The sequence below is a fragment of the Trachypithecus francoisi genome, unplaced genomic scaffold (genome assembly GCF_009764315.1).
Source record: "Trachypithecus francoisi isolate TF-2019V2 unplaced genomic scaffold, Tfra_2.0 Lachesis_group2, whole genome shotgun sequence".
Taxonomy (NCBI): domain Eukaryota; kingdom Metazoa; phylum Chordata; class Mammalia; order Primates; family Cercopithecidae; genus Trachypithecus; species Trachypithecus francoisi.
In genome coordinates, this window is record NW_022681465.1 from 97,351,216 (window position 1) to 97,371,728 (window position 20,513).

Consider the following 20,513-nt stretch of genomic DNA (forward strand, 5'->3'; position numbering starts at 1 on the left):
GTGTTTTTAGTAGAGACGGGGTTTCTCCATGTTGATCAGGCTGGTCTCAAACTCCTTACCTCAGGTGATCTGCCCACCTTGGCCTCCCAAAGTGCTGGGATTACAGGCATGAGACACCATGCCCGGCAGATCTGCTAATATTCTGTTGAGAATTTTTACAGCTATGTTCATGAGAGATGTTGGTCTGTAGTCCTTTTTTGTAACATCTTTACCTAATTTTGTTATCACGGTAATTCTGGCCTCACATGCTTTTGTTTTGTTGTTTGTTGTTTTGAGACAGAGTTTTACTTTTTCACACAGGCTGAATTGAAGTGCAGTGGCACAATCTCAGCTCACTGCATCCTTTCCCTCCCAGGTTCAAGTGATTCTTTTGCCTAAGTCTCTCAAGTAGCTGGGATTACAGGCACGCGTCACAATGTCTGGCTAATTTTTTTTTTTTGTATTTTCAGTAGAGACGGGGTTTCACCGTATTGGTCAGGCTGGTCTCAAAACTCCTGGCATCGTGATCCACCCGCCTCAGCCTCCCAAAATGCTGGGATTACAGGCATGAGCCACCGCACCCGGCCTCACAGAATGTGTTAAAACATTTCCTCTATTTTCTAGAATAGACTGTATAAAACTGGCATCACTTTCTCCTTGAATGGTGGAATTCACGATTGAAGCCATCTGAGACCAGTGCTTTGTTTTGGAAGCTCATTATTGATTCAATTTATTTTATAACTTTATGCAAGGCAGTTATTTCTCCTTGTGTGAGTTTTGGTAGGTTGTGTCTTTCACAAAATTGGTCCATTTCATCTGTAATCAGATTTGTATACTCAGAATTGCTCATAACATTCCTTTATTATCCTTCTAATGTCCTAATGTTCAGAAGAAAAGTAATAATAATGGCACCTCTTTTCATTTCAGATTTTAGTAATTTTTTTTCTTTTGTTATGGCAGGAAGTTTTATAAATTTTAACTTTTCATTGAATTTCATTTGTTTCACTGAATTTATTGTTTTTGTTTCAATTTTATTGATTTCTACTCTACTATTTCTTCTGCTTACTTTGGATTTAATTTGCTCTTCTTTTTCTAATTTCCTTAAGTAGATGCTTATTGATTTTAGATCTTTAACATTTTCCAATATATGCATTCAATACTATAAATTTCCCTCTAGCTACTGCTTTCGCTGCATCTCACTTTTTTTTTTTTTTTTTTTTGAGACAAAGTCTCGCCCTGTTGCCCAGGCTGGAGTGCAGTGGTGCCATCTTCGCTCACTGGATGCTCCACATCCCAGGTTCATGCCATTCTCCTGCCTCTGCCTCCCAAGTAGCTGGGACTACAGGTGCCCGCCACCACACCCGGCTAATTTTTTTGTATTTTTAGTAGACATGAGGTTTCATTGTGTTAGCCAGGATGGTCTCGATCTCCTGACCTCATGATCCACCCGCCTCGGCCTCCCAAAGTGCTGGGATTACAGGCATGATCCACCGCGCCCAGTCGCATCTCACAAATTTTGATAATTTGTATTTTCATTTATTTCAAAATATATTTTCTCAAGACTTCTTTGACCTATCTGTTTAAAAGTGTGTTCCTTAATCTACAAGTATTTTGGGATTTTCCAGGTATTTTCTAGTTTAATTCCTTTGTAAAGACATACATTCTGTGGTGTCTTTTATTAAAAGTTAATTACCCCTTTATCACCATATGTTGCTTGATCATTTTCCTTGTTCTGAAGTCAGCTTTGTATGAAATTAATATAGCTACTCCAGCTTTCTTTTGATGAGTGTAGTTTGAAATGTTAGTCTATCTAGGCTACCCTAACAAAATACCATACACTAGGTGACTTAAACAACATAAATTTTCTTTTTCTCAAATTTCTGAAGACTGGAAGTCTGGGATCAGGGTGTCATCACAATTTCTGGGGAAGGCTCTCTTTCTCATTTGTAGACAGCTACCTTCTAGTCGTATCTTCACATGGCAAAGAGAGCAAGCTCTCTGTGTCCCTTCTTATAAGGACACTAACCTTATGTTAGTCATGGTGCCACCTAACCTTAATTATCTTCCAAGATCCCTATCTCCAAATACTATCACACTGGGGGTTAGGGCTTCAACATATAAATTTGGGGAACAGGGGGAACGTGAACATTCAGTCCATTAATACGTGATGTATCTTTCTCCATCTTTGTATTTAAAGTAGATTTCTTGTTTAGTCTTGTTTTTTAATCTTCTGTGACAGTATCTGTGTATTTAGACAACTCACATTTAAACTGATTGATATAAATTACTATATTTGTTAATGTTTTCTATTAATTCCTCTTTTGTTCGTCTTCCACTTTTCTGCCTTCTCTAAGTTTAATCTAGCATCTTGTACAATTCCATTGTCTCTGCTCTCTTACCAGGATTAAACAGATACGTAACAATCTACCATCATGTGAACTGGCTCTCTGATTGTTGCAAAACAAGATTCATTAAAATGGATGAACTTCTGGACACAGTCAAATGACAGAGGAGAATAATGATGTAACATGAAAAATAACAGCATTTATCAAATAGTGGTGGCAGAGAGGACAACCTAGATAGGAAACATCAAAGGACATTTCACTTTTATCTGTAATATCTGCATTTATTTCTTGTATAATAAAAAATGAATTAAAAATTTTACATCTCTACAAGCTAAAAAAAAAAAAAGCAAGATTCCATCAAAACAAAGTTGTAGGATAAACAATAATCTAGGGAAAGTATTAAGAATATTAAAAATAAGCCATTAGCAACTTTTCACTTACTAATTTTTGAGTCAACATGTCATAAAATGCAATAAAGTATTTGATACACTACATTTAGCAGCTGGTAGACTATTGACATACCCCATATAAACTTTTAGAAAAATACTGTCTATTGATAGACATTGCAAGCATAAGGATTTTTTTTTTTTTCTTTTGAGACGGAGTTTTGCTCTTGTCGCCTAGGCTGGAGTGCAGTGGCACAATCTTGGCTCACTGCAACCTCTGCCTCCCAGGTTCAAGCGATTCTCCTGCCTCAGCCTTCAAGTAGCTGGACTTATAGGTGTGCACCACCACACCCAGCTAATTTTTGGTATTTTTAGTAAAGACAGGGTTTCACCATGTTGGCCTGGCTGGTCTCGAACTCCTGACCTCAAGTGATCCACCCACCTCGGCCTCCGAAAGTGCTAGCATTACAGGCGTGAGCCACCGTGTCTGGCTCGATTTACATATTTTTAATGTTTTCATTAGCAAACACCAAGTGTTTTGCTAGTACTTCATGGACAACAGTACCACCTGCTCTGAAGAATTATTGTCAGACCTACACTGCCATTTCTTCCCTCTCCAGTTAATTCAAAGAGTAAAAAGTTGTTCACCCCTTCAATATCCAACTCGAGTATTCTAGGAGGTACTTTATGTATCATCTTCCCCTAAGTTACATTCCCTAAAATATAATAGTATTTGTATTTTCTACAGAGGGATTGGTATACTTCAAATATTGTTTGTTTACTTTAGAAAATATGAAGCAATTAAGGTAAGCAAGGAACTTGGATAATATACAGTAGGAAGCACTTTCAAGTAAAAAAGTAACAAATTTCTCTTAGAAAACTAATGATATTAAGTGGATTTAGGATTCTCTAGTTTAGCTTGTATGTAATACTAAATGAGTCCTATATCTTAATTTATCCAGCTTTAGAAAGTATTTGCTACTTATAAAAATATCCCACATCACCAACAGCTAGAGATTTTTAGAAATAATTTTATTCACAAAAATTCACAAAGGATTAATAAGATGTCATGAATACAATTTTGTTGGTAATAATTAGCAGAATCAAGAGTAGATTAATATATAAGGTTACATGGTATATGAATAATACAAACTAAAATATCAATTTTATGCTAGCTTTATCCATTAGTTTTTCATATTCCAATTTTAAACAAAACTAGAAATAAGGCAGTACATATGAAACAATTTGCTAAATACTTTTAAATTATGCCAGCTTCTACATCAGATATTACCTCAATTTTAAAACCATCTGCAAATTAAATGACCTTCCCATTATAATTTCTAAATATAAAGAAGCACCAATTGGAACTCAAAATGCATAAAAGATACTGTTATACATTTTAAGAAAATATTATATTAGCAATATAATAAATCAACAAAGAATTTTCCAAAGAATATTGCATGAGGTAAGGTATATTAAATGTTTTATGCCTAGAATATTATCTACCTGCATTCTTCTCCATATAGTTTAAAACACCAAAGCACTGACTGAATAAGAAAGGACCATTTAAAAATGAATAATAGATGGCAGCACATGCCATTTAGCGATAAAAGGAAGATGGACTATGTGCATTAATTTGCAAATAATGTTTTTTATCCAAATAGTCCTGTGATTCCAATATCCTTGAATGATAAGATTTTTTTACTGTGTGAAAAAAGAAAACATTCTTTTACTGATGGAAAGCTTCTAATCTTATTCGGGTTGGATCTTCTGGATGTCTCAAGGCAATTCCATTACGCAGCAGCAGCTCAACATAAGGTGGCCAAAAGGAATCACTAATTTTGACATATGGATCATGTGGAACATCAAATAATCTATTTATAAGAATCTAGGAGAAAATATCATTCAAAATATACTTTACTTGGGAAAAAGTCAATACAGCTATAATAAAGTTTTTTGTCAAAGAATATTGACCTCTTTTCTTTTTCAACAACTGTTTAATACTTTTAATCTACAAATTTGAATTTCCTATTTGAAAGGACTATGGGTATTAGCTAATGAAAAAAACTTTAAAGTGAAGTTTTGCATCTTTAATTTAGAAAACCTTTTCCTAAAAACTGGTTAGAAAGAATTTACAATTCTCCCACTTCTCTTGGGATTAATATCTTCTTTAGGATAAAGACAAAAATCTTAAAAAATTAAAATTTCACAAAAAAGTTAAAAAGAAAGTGAGCAAGTGTGTCTTAATACTTGAGGGAAAAATCACTGGTCCTGTCCTCCACAAAACACCTATTCTTCTGATAAATATTTATCATCATCGCTTCCTTCAGCTTCATCCTGAGTATCCCTGATCTTCATTAAGGATATTGTGGAATTACAACCACAAATTGAATTTTGATTATTTGTATTAAATTATATAGGCTAGCATTTTCCAAACTGCATTCCATAGAATTAGTCTCCCTGAAGTGTTCTTAGCTCCTGAAAAACAGGGTTCTGTGATCAAACAAGCTTGGGAAAGCTTGCTAATGTAAAGTGAGAATCAGCTGTCTTTCCCAAATCCACTGCTATTATAAAAGTCTTCTGAAGAAAGAAATATTTACAATTGTTTGAATACTAATGTTATGAAATACAGTGAAAAACGCTAAATGTAGATCAATTATTATTCTGCCTCCTCAGCTATCTTCCAGTGCCTTCACAAATTACAAAACTAGAACTCAGAAGAGTTAAGAGATTCCTCAGGGGCACATAATCAGTGGTGGATCTTGGATTAGACTCCGTATCTCAAAATTACGTCCGCATCTCAAAAATTTATCAGGCCAAATTTTTAACTGAAACATGCTATTATTTTAAGGAATACGGAAAAGAAAATGCATAATTTATACAAAGTGCCATAGAAATAAGTCAAATTAATCCATCAAGCTCTACTCTCAATTAATTTTGTAATACCTTATTTCTTAAAATAAAATTTTCAACTATCATTAATTATTTCATGTCCCACATCCCATGGGAGGAAAAAAGCTTTGGCCTCATTTCTTTTGAGTACTATGATATAGAACTAAATATTATTTGTATTTTAGAGCAATGGCTTATTTTAGTACAAATGGCTTATTTTAGTACAAATCTTTCCTATTTTGCATTTCTAATTTTAATCTTATTATTTTTAACCTAACTGCAGTTTTAACATTAGTTCCTTTATCACTGACAATATGAGCCTTGGAGACAAACTTAGGATTCTAATGCTAAGTTTTATATGCTGATATAGTTTAGGTGTGTCCCCTGTCATATCTCATATTGAAATGTAATCCCCAGTGTTGGAGGTGGGGCCTGGTGGGAGGTGATTGGATCATCAGGGTGAATTTCTCGTGAATGCTTTGGCATATCCCCTTGGTGCTGTCCTCATGACAGTGAGTTCTTGCAAGATCTGGTTGCTTAAAAGTGTGTGTGGTACCTTTCCCCCTCCCTCTTGCTCCCACTCTGGCCATGTAAACTGTCTGCTCCTGCTTCACCTTCTGCTATGAGTAAAAGCTCCCTTAGGCCTCCCTAGAAGCTGAGCAGATGCCAGTGTCATGTTTGTACAGCCTGCAAACCATGAGCCAGTTAAACTCCTTTGCTTTATAAAATATACAGTCTCAGGTATTTCTTTACAGCAATACAAGAATGGCCTAACACATATGGTATATACTATGTACACTACTAAAAAATTATACATGTAATACCTTTCAGTATTTCCATGACTGACAATTTTTATTAAAAAAAAAAGTTAAGTCATCCATGAGAAACTATAGTCATCTTAGTTTCAGCATAAACTAGAGTAGCTAGAAATAGTTACAATATTCTAATTACAAATCTAATACATATTTGTATTTTGCTTTTCAAAGCAATAATATTCTGTATTATATCCAGAGGAACCAAAACTTGTCAGCTGGGCAAAAAGAGACTTTAACACCTAGTTCATTAAGTTAAATGAAACACATTTTCTGAAATCACTCTTTCTTCAAAATTTACCAATGATTTTAAAAAGGGTAATTGGTAAATACCCTTACTAATTGGTAAATACCCTGTTCTTCATACACTACTTCATTTTCCTTTCTGCCCAATTTGTCATGAATTGTCATATCAAGATCTTCCAAAGTATTTAAAATAATTGATAATATGGTTAAGGTTCAAAAACATTTTTGAAAAGGTCGAAGATATTTATAAAACAAGGTATATGTCAAATCAGAGAAAGTTGGAAAACTCAGTACTTACATTACAAGAAAAGAGACTGATGTTATTTTTTTTTAAATTGTACAATTTCTACAACTTTGTGGAAGGAATCTTTAAGTTCATTATGTATTTTATACAGAGTATGGAGCTACCAATTAAAGAGTCAATGTAACAGCATAGAATTTTACTATGTAAATATTAGATGACATCATGAAAATTTTTTTTTCACCCTGTCAGCTCATACCTAGATAAAAACTTTACCTGTAATAAATCTTGGGAATATGATTAAGAGACCTTAAATTAACATTATTTTAAAAATAACAATATTCCTCTCAGTACTATATAGGGAACAGAAACTAATTTTATACCAAAGATATATTATCACAAATATATTTAATAAAGAATGATGAATATTTTAAGAATTATTTAAGAATTATTTCTTGTTTTTCAAGTCTTGAGTATAATTGTTCAAAAAAACTAAGAGACAGCTTCAAGACAAAACAAAGTACACAAAACACTTACCTCTAACATTTCATGCAGTGTTATCAGCTGTACAGTTGATTCTTGAATGTTTTTCTTCAAGAGAAATGTGAATAACAAACAATTACCACTTCAGTTCCACCAATGGTGAAATATTGGACTGTTTTTACAAGACTTTTATTTTATTTTTGAGAGAGCTTCACTCTTGGTGCCCAGGCTGGAGTGCAATGGCGCAATCTCAGTTCACTGCAACCTCCGCCTCCCGGGTTCCAGTGATTCTCTTGCCTCAGCCTCCGAGTAGCTAGGATTACAGGCGCTCCCACCACCACGCCTGGCTAATTTTTGTATTTTTAGTAGATACGAGGTTTCACCATCTTGGCCAGGCTGGTCTCGAGCTCCTGACCTCAGGTGATCTGCCCACACTGGCCTCCCAAAGTGCTGTGATTACAGGCATGAGTCACCATGCTTGGCCAAGAGTTTTAAAATTAGTATTTTTTAGTTGTAATGGTATAAAGTAACTAAAATCAAATATTCATAATTAAGTGACAAAAAATTCTGAAAGTAAATGTTATTTGTATTTAAGTCAGATTCATAAAAACGCAGTGGAAATATCTTCTAAGACAGTGAAAACTTTTATAGTAACTGGAAGATACAATTAAAACTATCCATAAACATATAATAGATATACACATTATATATAATCATATAAAAAATTTAGTATTTAAATCCCCCAATAAAAACTCCCCAAATAACATTCTAGAGTACATTTATGCAGTTTCAGTACAGGAAATTTGCTCTTATGAGAGACTTAATCATCTTTCTATAGCTCGTGACAGTTTGTCATGTTAACTCATTAGTTGTTTCTTCCCTGGAATGACAGAGAACAAATCTCACTCCAATTCTACCCAAGAGTTCCTCAAATATTTGAACACTGCTATTATAAGGACCAAGTCTTCTCTTTTTCACATTAATCGCCATTTGTTTCTTCAATTATTTTTTTCTTTTTTTTTGGAGACAGGGTCTCACTCTGTCACCCAGGCTGGAGTGCAGTGATGCCATCATAGCTCACTGCAGCCTTGACTTCCTGGGCTCAAGCTATCTTCCCACCTCAGCCTTCCGAGTAGCTGGGACTACAAGCACATGCCACAGTAATGTTTTCGTTTAAATATGTTTGTTTTTTAGAGGCAGGGTCTTGCTACGTTGTCCAAACTGGTCTCAAATTTTTGGCTTCAAGTGATCCTCCCACCTTAGTTTCCTAAAGTGCTGGGAATACAGGTGTGAGCCACCACACCCCACCTCAATATTTTTCATATGGCACAAATTTGAGGCTTCTCAATACCATGATTATTCTTTGAATGTGCTCTAATTTGTCTTTTGTTTTCCTTCATCTAGTCTCCCACAACGATCTAGGTGTGATTTGACTACCGAAGACAAAAAAAGAACACCTACTTTCATAATTACGGAGACCAGAATTCTATACATTAAATTTAAGATGGTGTTAGCTTTTAGACATTTTTTTTCCTTGTGGACTTCTGAGAATACTATCATCTAAAATGTCAAAGTATTTTTCATATATCTAGCTAAAAATGTCTTCCTTGTTCTGTAATGTTTTAAACATAGATATCCTCTGTATTTCTACTTAAACATCATCCTATTTTATTTGCCTTATTTCCTAACTAGCTAAGAAATAAAGTCTTTATTCCGTCATCCAACATATTTACTATCTAGCCCTCTTACTTTCACGTCATTTGTAAACTTTGATAGCCATATATTCTATCTCTTTAAGTTACTGTTAAAAATGTTCAACAGGACAGACTCTAAAGGAAACTGCTAGAAAGTTCCAAGATTTAATACTAATCCTAATTCAAAACCTTCTGATTAGGATTAGTATTATCTTGGAAAAAAGAAGTGAGGTTATCAAATCTGACTTAATGACCCCAAAATGGCTCATGGTAATCAAGCTTCCTTTTAAGGACGCCTCAAACCTCTGGTTCTATTAGTGGAGCAAAAGCAACCAAAAAAAGTTAAAAAAATGGAGGAGACTGGGACCAGAAAATACATCAGTGAGTTGTTGCAAGATTAAGGTCATAAAGAGGCAAGGAATCATGACTTTAATGAAATGGTTAAAAGAAGGTTGTCATACTTTTACAAATAAATAAGACGTAAAAAACAATAATAGAATGGAAGACACAGTCCATAACAAATGTAAAAGCCTATAGACAATTATAAGTAAGAAAAGGAAGAGTAAAAAGAACACAGACAGTAAAAACAAAAACAAACAGAACTTTTTCTCCTTTTCTTAGTATATTCACATCCATTCAATAAATATGAACTGAGAAGGTTCTATATAAAAGATACGCAAGATAGAAGAGATACAAAGATGAACTGAACACATTGAGTAGCTCATAGGGCATGGGGGTGAAGGGAGAGATACACACAAATAACACTAACAAAATCATTTGAAAAGTGTTAATAAAAGGACACCTAGAGCCAGGTTCAGTAGCTCACATCTGAAGTCCCAGTTGTGTGGAGGCTGAGGCGGGAGGATAGCTTCAACCCAGGAGTTCAAGTCTAACCTGGGCAATATAGCAAGACCTCGTCTCTAAAAAATCAATCAATAGGTCAGGTGTGGTGGCTCACGCCTGTAATCCTAGCACTTTGGGAGGCTGAGGCGGGAGGATCAACTGAGGTCAGGAGTTTGAGACCAGCCTTGACAACACGGTGAAACCCTGTCTCTACTAAAACTACAAAAAAATTAGCTGGGTGTCGTGGCATGTAATTGTAGTCCCAGCTACTCAGGAGGCTGGGACAGGAGAATTGATTGCCTGAACCTGGGAGACAGAGGTTGCAGTGAGCAGAGATCATGCCATTGCACTCCAGCCTGGGTGACAGAGCAAGACTCGGTCCCCCAAAATAAAAATAAACAAAAATTAAAAATAAATAAATAAAAGAACACTTAAATTTCATATGTTTCACTCAAAAGATGTTTGAACTGTCTTAAGTAGGAATCTGCCACCCTCAACAGATCGGAAGGGTTTTAACCTAGGCAGAAAAAACAATGTGCAAGCCACAAAAAAGTGAGAGGTCAATTGGTGACATAGCTGAATGGATTCACATAAGAGATGGATGAATGCTGGGAAATGAGGCTGAGGAGATAGAAGTCCATAGCATAAATCCTAATGAAGAGATTTCTAAGAAGTTTACAGACTTCATTCCCTAGGAAGACATGAAAGATTTTATACTGAAAATGATTAAACATATTATTATTCGATGATTACTCCAATTTCAAAAAAGTCTTAACACTATATATATATATATATATATATATATATAAAAGAACCGTTCACAATCTTCTGCCTCTCAATAAAATATTTATTTGCTTTCTCAGAAAAGGTTTATTTCATTATAGCTACTATTAAAATAGTCAATAACTTACAATAATCTGTAACAAATTTTAAACATCATTCTTTTGATTTAAAAAGTTGTACACATTCATCACAGAAAACTGAAAAAATTGTGAAAAGCAAAAAAACCACCTACAATCCTAGCTCTCAGACATAAGCACTATCAATTTTTTAAACATAAATTAGATTCAAACAATTCAATCATCAGTGTTTTACTTGTTCAACAGTTGTATTTCATTAACTTATCTGAAGGTGTTCAGTACATTATATGACAAGTTGACTTACTCCCATCATATGGATGTAATATAAAAAATATACTCTGGCTGGGTGCAATGGCTCACACCTGTAATCCTAACATCTAATCGTCCCACTTGGGAGGCTGAGGTGGGCAGATGGCCTGAGCTCAGGAGTTCAAGACCAGCCTGGGCAACTTGGTGAAATCCCCTCTCTACTACAAATACAAAAAATTAGCTGGGCGTGGTGGCGCACACCTGTAGTCCCAGCTACTCTGAAAGCTAAGGCACGAGAATCACTTGAACCCAGGAGGTAGAGGTTGCAGTGAGCTGAGATCACACCACTGAACTCCAGCCTGAGTGACAGAGACTCTGTCCCCCGGCCCCCTCTAAAAAGATATACATATACTTAATCCCATTTTATTGAATAATTAGGTTGCTTCTAGTGTTTCATAAATATAATGTGATAATGGCATATTTCCATACATGTGCATACCTTTGAACTAAATAAGAAAATATGCTTCTAAACCCACCTAAAATAATTTCAAATATGGTAATTTATATAAATGTCTTCTCTAAAACTTACCTTTTTCTTTTTAACACTTCTATCAGGCACAGGAAAATGGTCTTCTAGAAACTTGCCCAAGGTACTCAAGAGTTTCTCCTTATATTCTTTTACATTAAGCATTTTAGTTTTCAGCTCATTAAAGATTCTAATAGATTTAAAAAATTAACAGAAACATTTAACTGATAAAACACATATGCACATGTAACTAGTTATTCATGAAGTTGATCGAAAATTTTGTTAAAACTTCATTTGCTCAAACCAAATAACTACCTTTTTGAAAATAATATTGTGTATATAACAAGTAGAGAAATCAAAGGTACAGTCAAGTCAAGTCACTCATAAAATATTATATAATAGCTAATAGTTAACAAAAGTTAGGCCAAGACTCCTGATTCCTGGTAAAATTAACTCCATCTATGTTTCATGTAACACAAAAAATAAAATACTTTTCCTATTTTAAAAACCTAGAACATAAAATTAATACCTTGATTCAGAAAATGTTTCGACCTTATTTTTCAATTCACTGTGTAGTACATTAAGAGATTCCATTATCTGTTGCTGTTCATCCAACCACTGTTGTTCTCTTTTGACATGGAAAAACAAAACAAGCAACATCTAAATAAAACTTTAAAGGCCACTTAATACATATGAATGATTAACAGTAATTATAACATAAACATACCTTTCTAAGTCTTCCTTTAACTTTTCATTCTTTGACTCCATAGTAGACAGTACCATTTCAAGATCTTGTCTCAGCTTTTGGAACTAGAATAAAATAATTCAAATTAATTGCTCAGTCTTTAATCTTACAGTTTTATTTCTGAACAACAGTCAAATTTACATAGTGGTCCAGGATACTTCCATTCAGACATCAGTAGTAAAAAAGCCTAGCAGAAAGCATTTGAAAAGGTAAATATACACAATAGGTGCTAAATTTGTGGTAATATTCTATGGTTAAATTCAAAAATATCAGAAGGGGTTTTGGGTAGTAAATTTTAATTTCATATTGAAAGGCAAGATAATGGTGTGTTTTCAGTAATCAGAGATTAGGTACCTTCTATTTTTTTGTTGTTTTTGAGACAGAGCCTCACTCTGTCACCCAGGCTGGAGTGCAGTAGTGCCATCTCAGCTCACTGCAACCTCCGCCTCCCAGGTTCACGCCATTCTCCTGCCTCAGCCTCCTCCAGTAGCTGGGACTACAGGCGCCCGCCACCATGCCAGGCTAATTTTTTGTTTTTAGTAGAGACGGGGTTTCACCATGTTAGCCAGGATAGTCTCCATCTCCTGATCTCATGATCCGCCTGCCTCGGCCTCCCAAAGTGCTGGGATTACAGGCGTGAGTGACCGCGCCCGGCCGCACAGGTACCTTTTCTTTTCTTTTTCATTTTTACTTTTTGAGATGGAGTCTTGTTTTGTCACCCAGGCTGGAGTGCAGTGGTGTGAACTTGGCTCACTGCAACCTCGGCCTCCCAGGTTCAAATGATTCTCCTGCCTCATCCTCCCGAGTAGCTGGGATTACAGGTGCGCCCCACCATGCCCAGCTAATTTTTGTATTTTTAGTACAGACTAGGTTTCACCATATTGGCCAGGCTGGACTCAAACTCCTGAGCTTGTGATCCACCCATCTTAGCCTCCCAAAGTGCTGGGATTACAGGTGTGAGCCACCGTGCCCAGCCCCAGGTACCTTTTCTAAGGAGACTGTACAAAACAGACACAAATGACTCACTCATTCAATATTTATTCAATCAATCATTCAATCAAATTTGTGATCAATCATTGACTATTAGGCATTGCTGAAGGAGAGAGAGATGCAAAGGTGAACAGAACAAAGAGGGGAATTCAGACATTTACTCCAGCAATGGTCAAGTGTCATAAAGAAAAAAAAAAATCAAAATAAAAGTAAAGGCATGAAGAGCAAGAAATGGATGTTTTAGGTAGTATGATATGAAAAAACTTCTCTGATCAGGTAACATTTAAGTAACAGAGAAAGGCCAGGCGCGGTGGCTCAAGCCTGTAATCCCAGCACTTTGGGAGGCCGAGGCGGGTGGATCACAAGGTCAGGAGATCGAGACCGGCCTGGCCAAGATGGTGAAACCCCATCTCTACTAAAAATACAAAAATCAGCCGGGCGTGGTGGTGGGCGCCTGTAGTCCCAGCTACTCGTGAGGCTGAGGCAGGAAAATCGCGTCAACCCGGGAGGCGGAGGTTGCAGTGAGCCGAGATCGAACCACTATACTCCAGCCTGGGTGACAGAGTGAGACTCTGACTCAAAAAAATAAATAAATAAATAAAACAACAGAGAAAGAAGACAAAGGAAAACATCATGCTATTCTCTAGCAAAAGAATGTCCCAGGGAAAGGGAATAGTAAGTACTAAGGCCAGGAGGCAAAAGTATGCTTGAGGGATTTCAGGAACAACAAAGAAGACTAAAAAGAATTACAATAAGCACTAGTGTTCCATTCTCCTGATCACAAGGGTTTCCATTAGCTCTTTTTAAACATAAATCAGGTAAGTTCAACATGTATATTACAAACCCTAAAGTAACTATGAAAAAAAAAGAAAAGAAATAACTAATAAGCCAATACTGATAATCAGACACCAGCCTGGGCAACATGGCGAAACCCTGTCTCTATAAATAAATACAAAAATTAGCCAGGCATGATGCCACAAGCCTGTAGTCCCAGCTACTTGGACGGCTGAGGCGGGAGGATCACATGAGGCCAGGAGGTGGAGGCTGCAGTGAGCTGAGATCATACCACTGTATGCCAGCCTGGTTAACAGAGCAAGACCCTGCCTCAACAACGACAACAATGACGACAACAACAATACACACAATCCAAGAAAGTAGGAAAAGGGAAAAACAGGAACAGAAAAACAGTAGGATGAAAAGAAAGATAAATCAAGACCAAACCTGGTAACTCATTCCTGTAATTCTATCACTTTAGGAGGCTAAGGTGAAAAGGTTGTTTGAGGCCAGAAGTTCAAGGCTGCAGTGATTTATGATATCAACACTGCACCCAGCCTGGGCAATGGAGATCCTCTGCTCCCAACCCTCCCTCCCACCCAAAAATATAAATCAATAACACATCTTTCAATGCAACCATATTGATTATATTAAATATGGTCTGACAATGGCATTAAATTGAAAAATAATAGAAAGCTATCTAGAAAACTTTGCAAACATTTGGATACCAAAAACATACTTCTAAATAATCCATGGGTCAAAGAAGCAACCAATAGGAAAATAGGAAATTATTATAACTGAGTAGAAATTAACATTAACATCAAAATTTGTCTGTTATTTTTTCATCTCCCAAACAATTGACATGCAACATCAAGATTTCTGGGATGAAGCAAAAGCAGTACTCAGACAAGAATTCAGAGCACTAAAAATCTATTTTTTTTGAGACAGAATCTCGCTCTGTTGCCAGGCTGGAGTGCAACAGCACTATCTTGGCTCACTGCAACCTCCGTCTCCCGAGTTCAAGAGATTATCTTGCTTCAGCCTCCCAAGTACTGGGACTACAGGTGTGTGCCACCACACCCAGCTAATTTTTGTATTTTTAGTAGAGATATGGTTTCACTATATTGGCCAGGATGGTCTCCATCTCCTGACCTCGTGATATGCCTGCCTCAGCCTCCCAAAGTGCTGGGATTACAGGCGTGAGCCACTGCACCTGGCCTAAAAGCCTATTTTAAAAGAAAAGAAAGTTCTCAAATTAATAACCTCAGCTTCTATCATAAGAAATATGAAAAAAGAGTAAATAAAACCCACAGTAAGTTGAGGAAATAATAACAACAAAGAAGTTCAATCAGTACAACATAAAAAATAAGGAAAAAGCAATGAAAATTGGTTTTTGAGAAGGTCAATAAAATTAGATTAAGTATGGGGTGGGGAGAAGGACATAAATCACCAATATCAGAAATGAGACAGGTGACATCACTACAAACATTAAAATGATAATGGAGAAACGTTATAGACAATCTTGTCACTAAATTTGACAAATCAGATAAATAATTTGAGAGACATAAGCTACCAAAGCTCATTTAGACAAATAAGAAATCTGGCTCCAGAGAAACAGAATTTGTAATTAAAAATTTTCACAGATGAAAATTTTTATTCATCTCTAAATTTTTATTCAGTTTATGAGAAAATTTTAGGCCCAGATGGTTTTATCTGTGAATTCAAACAAACATGTCAGGAATAAAAAATTTCTATTCTATACAAACTCTTTAGAAGAGAAGAGAATACTTCCTAATTTGTTCCATGAGGCTGGTATTAAAGTCTAACAAAGATATCACAAAAAAGAAAACCACAGACCAATATACCTCATGAACACAGAAGCAAAAATCTCATAAAATTTCAGCAAATTACATTCAGCAATAAGTAAGAAAGATTAATATACTATGGCAAAGTGGGGTTTATCACAGGAATATGCAGTTAAGCAAGCAGATAAAATCAATTTTAAGGCTGGGGCGGTGGGTCATGCCTGTAATCCCAGAACTTTTGGAGGCTGAGGCAGGCGAATCACCTGAATTTGGGAGTTTGAGACCAGCCTGACCAACATAGAGAAACCCCATCTCTACTAAAAATATAAAATTAGCCAGGTGTGGTGGAGCATGCCTGTAATCCCAGCTACTTGGGAGGCTGAGGCAGGAGAATTGGTTGAACCGGGAGGTGGAGATTGCAGCGAGCCAAGATCATGCCATTGCACTCCAGCCTGGACAACAAGAGCGAAACTCCATCTCCAAAAAAAAAAAAAAAAAAATCAATTTTAAAAATCAATCAATGTAATTCACCATATCAACAGATTTAAAAAAGGAGAAAAACATTTAATAACCTCAATAAATTCAAGAAGAGTAAGTAACCAAATTCAATATTAATTTGTGATTTTAAAATAAAAGACTTAGGCCAGGGGCGGTGGCTCATGTCTGTAATCCCAGCACTTTGGGAGCCCGAGGACCTGAGGTTAGGAGTTCAAGACCAGCCTGGTCAACATGGTGGAACCCCGTCTCTACTAAAAACACATAAATTAGCCCAAAGCGGTGACAGGTGCCTGTAATCCAAGCTACTCAGGAGGCTGAGGCAGGAGAATTGCTTGAACCCAGGAGGCAGAGATTGTAGTGAACTGAGATCGTGCCACTGCACTCCAGCCTGGGCAACAGAGTGGGAATGACAGAAGGAAGGATGGAAGGATGGAAGGACAGAAGGACAGGAGGGAGGGAGGGAGGGTGGGAGGATAAAATAAGACTTCATAAATTGTAACAGAAGAAAATTTCTGCAATCTGATTAAAAGTATCTATGAAAAACCTACTGCTAACATCACACTTAATGGTGAAAGGGCAAATGTTTTCTGATAACCTCAGGAATAAGGAAAAAATGTCCATTCTTACTGTTTCTATTCAATATTTTACTGAAGTACAAGTTCTAGGACAGCAAAATAACCCCCCAAAAAGATATAAAAATCATACAGAAGGGAAAAAATATGTAAAATTGTGTTTGAGCTCAGATAATAAATATATAGAATAAAAGTTTCTCAAGGATGCAAAATCAATATATAAATATTAATTATATTTGTATTTGTTAGTAATAAATAAAAATTGAAATTGAAGGCCAGGCACGGTGGGCTCACGTCTATAATCCCAGCACTTTGGTAGGCCGAGGCGGGCAGATCACAAGGTCAGGAGATCGAGACCACCCTGGCCAACGTGGTGAAACCCCGTCTCTACTAAAAATACAAAAGAAAATTAGCTGGGCATGGTGGCGGGCGCCTGTAGTCCCAGCTGCTCGGGAGGCTGAGGCAGGAGAATGGCGTGAACCTGGGAGGTGGAGCTTGCAGTGAGCCGAGATTGCGCCACTGCACTCCAGCCTGGGAGACAAAGTGAGACTCTGTCTCAACAACAACAAAAATTGAAATTTAAAAGAATACCATTTTAATAGTCAAAATTATGAAATACTAAAAGGATGAATTTGACAAAAGATGTGCTAGACCTGTATGCTGAAAACTGCAAAACACCAGTGAGACAAAACTTTTAAATACTAAATAAATGGGGACCTAAATAAATACAAAGATGATACAGTGCTAATGGATCTGCATTCAGACTAAATATGTTAAAGATAGCAATCTTCCACAAATTAACCTATAGATTCAGGGAAATTTCAATCAAAGTTCCAGCTTTTTATGGGGCAAAATGACAAACCAATTCTAAAAGTTACATGGAAGTATGAAACAATTTTGAAAAGATCAACAAAGTTAGAGAATTCATAATACTTAATTTCAAGAGTTATTTTGAAGCTTCAGTAAAAAAGATAATGTGGTATTGGCTTAAAGACAGAAACACAGAACAAAAAAAACAGAAATATCCAAAGCACAGAATAGGGAAAAACAGAGTTCAGAAATAGATACACACATATGGTCACTAATTTTCAACAAAAGCGTAAAGGAAATTCAAAAAAGAAAAGACAGTTTCTTCAACAAATACCGCTGGAACAGTCAGTATCCAAATGAAAAAAAAAAGACCCTATAGCACTAACTCATACTATATATACATAAACATTAACTCAAAATGGATCATGAACCTAAATACTGAAACCTAAAACTAAAAAACTTTTAACAAAAAACAAAGGAGAAAATCTTTGTGACCCTGAATTGGGCAAACAGTTCTCAGATTTTGAGCTCAGACCTTAATAGAAAACTTGAGTTCGGAGTTAATCAAATTAGGAACTTAAGTTCTCCAAAACACCACAGAGAAAGTGAAAAGGAGTCGGGCACTGTGGCTCATGCCTGTAGTTCCAGCGCTTTGGGAGGCTGAAGCAGGCAGATTACTTGAGCCCAGGAGTGCACACAAGCCTGGAAAACATGGCAAATCCCATCTCTACAAAAAAATACAAAACTTAGCCAGATGTGGTGGTGCACACCCATAGTCCCAGGTACTCAGGAGGCTGAGGTAGGAGAATCCCTTGAGCCTGAGGTTAAGGCTACAATGAGCTGAGATGATGCCACTGCAATGCAGCCTGAGTGACAGAGCAAAACCCTGTGAAGGACGGAAGGAAGAGAGGAAGACAGGAAGAGAGGGAGGGAGGGAGGGAGGTGAAAAGACAATTGTGCAGTAAAGAGTTAACTCAGCAGGTCTAGACTGCAAAAACCTTGACATTACTAAAGCTTGTCTTCAGAACTGCCCTTGGTCAGTTCCCTGAAAATAAGCTCTGAGCCCTTGGAATATTTTGCTTAATGAGCATTTTTCTATGTCTAGAGCCTTGGGTCACATGGCACCAGTTTGATTAGAGAGTTTATGCTAACTATGTGATTTGTGTTGAATGCATTTTTACTCTAGGTGGATGGAGTATACATAGTTAAGGTCAGTCACACAAGCACTGCATGCATACCTGACTGACCCCCAATAAAAACCCTAGACAACAAGGCTCAAGTGAGATTCCCTGGTTGCCAACTCACCACATGAGATGTCACACATAGTTGCGGGAAGAATTAAGTGCATCCATGCAACTCTACTGGGAAAGAATTCCTGTAAGCTTATCCCATGTGCCTTTTCCTTTGTTCATTGTAATGTTCTCTCTCACTTTAATAAGCTGCAACCAAGAGAACAGCAGTTCTTCCGAGTCCAGTGAGTCTATCCCACAAATCATTGCACCTGAGGATAGTCTTAGAGAAAACTATGACCCAACTAGCATTACAAATGAGATTTGCTATAATAACTCCTGCTAGCTGAAACATGAGGAAAGCACTGTTTGAGAAAAGGAAGGATTACAGGGTGGGTAAACTCTGATGCCAGATGGTTACTGAGTCACCGATGGTATAAAACAACAGCTGCATTGCAATAAGTTACTGTAGGTAGAAGTTACCAGTAAAATATACAATGATAGAACCAGTTCCTGTAGAGCTGGCTCACTGAATATACAACAAAATGTAAAATGAGAAGCAAGCTAAATATACAATCCCCTTCTTATTTTTAACTGCAATGAAAAATAGCTAAAATGAAAGTTTTTGGGACAGATGCTGGCACTGCATCAAGTTTGGATTTTGGCCACTCTAAGCTACAGTTGCTAGTTTGGGGTTGCTAAGAGTTGCTTGAAAGGGAAAATTTTTGCTGGGTCATCTACCATGGGTCATTCTAAATTGTGTTGGAAATTTGGTGGATCTTTTTCAATGTAAAGAATCATTATCTAAGCCGAGCATAGTGGCTCACGCCTGTAATCTCAGCACTTTGGGAGGTCAAGGTGGGAGGACTGCTTGAGACCAGGAATTTGACACCAGCCTGAACAACATAGTGAGACCCCATCTCTATGAAAAAACAAACATAAAAAATAAAAAAATTAGCCAGGCATGGTGGCACACACCTGTACTCCTAGCTGCTTGGGAAGCTAAGGCAGGAAGATCATTTGACCCCAGGAGTTTGAGATGAGACAGCTATTATCTTACTACACTCCAACCGGGGCAATAGAGTAATAACCTGTTTTAAAGAAAAAAATATATGTATATAGGGGTGGGGGTTAGGAGAATAATTATCTTTTATTCTGAGAAAATGTCCATGTATTATTTAATTATTTCTTGCCTTCCATTTTTAAATATTCTCCAACTTCTAATAGTAAAATTTCATAATTTCAGTTTAGCTTTATTTCTTCTATTATTCCAATTGTCCTTTTTTCCCATTCCTGACCCATTCTTTACATTTCCATGACTATAGAAACTTGGTTGCCATTGTGGCGGTGTTAAGAGGTAGGGTCTTTAGGAAGCAATTGGGGGCTCCACCCTCATGAACTGACTAATGCCATAATTGCCAGAGGAGGTTAGTTATCATGGCAGTTCAACCCCCCTTTTCCTGTCTCTTGTATTCATTTCCACCTTCTATCCTCTTGCTGTGCTATAATACAGTAAGATGGCCCTCCCTCACTA

The 20,513-nt window shown here is 36.6% G+C and overlaps 1 protein-coding gene across 4 annotated transcripts in view; it reads right to left on the reverse strand.

The window, feature by feature from the left end:
* Positions 1-3,721: 3,721 nt before the first annotated feature.
* CENPK (centromere protein K) overlaps positions 3,722-20,513 on the reverse strand; it is a 49,483-nt gene continuing 32,691 nt past the window's right edge. For 2 of the 4 annotated variants that reach the window (XM_033179706.1, XM_033179708.1), the window contains exons 7-11: positions 12,284-12,366; positions 12,086-12,184; positions 11,620-11,746; positions 7,439-7,492; positions 3,722-4,598 (exon numbers count right to left, since the gene is read on the reverse strand). In XM_033179706.1, coding sequence (XP_033035597.1) covers positions 4,440-4,598; positions 7,439-7,492; positions 11,620-11,746; positions 12,086-12,184; positions 12,284-12,366 — 522 coding nt within the window. In that variant the 3' untranslated portion in view covers positions 3,722-4,439. Of the gene's footprint in view, positions 5,549-7,438; positions 7,493-11,619; positions 11,747-12,085; positions 12,185-12,283; positions 12,367-20,513 lie in introns of all 4 variants that reach the window. The other 2 variants (XM_033179709.1, XM_033179710.1) reach the window with 2 other exon arrangements.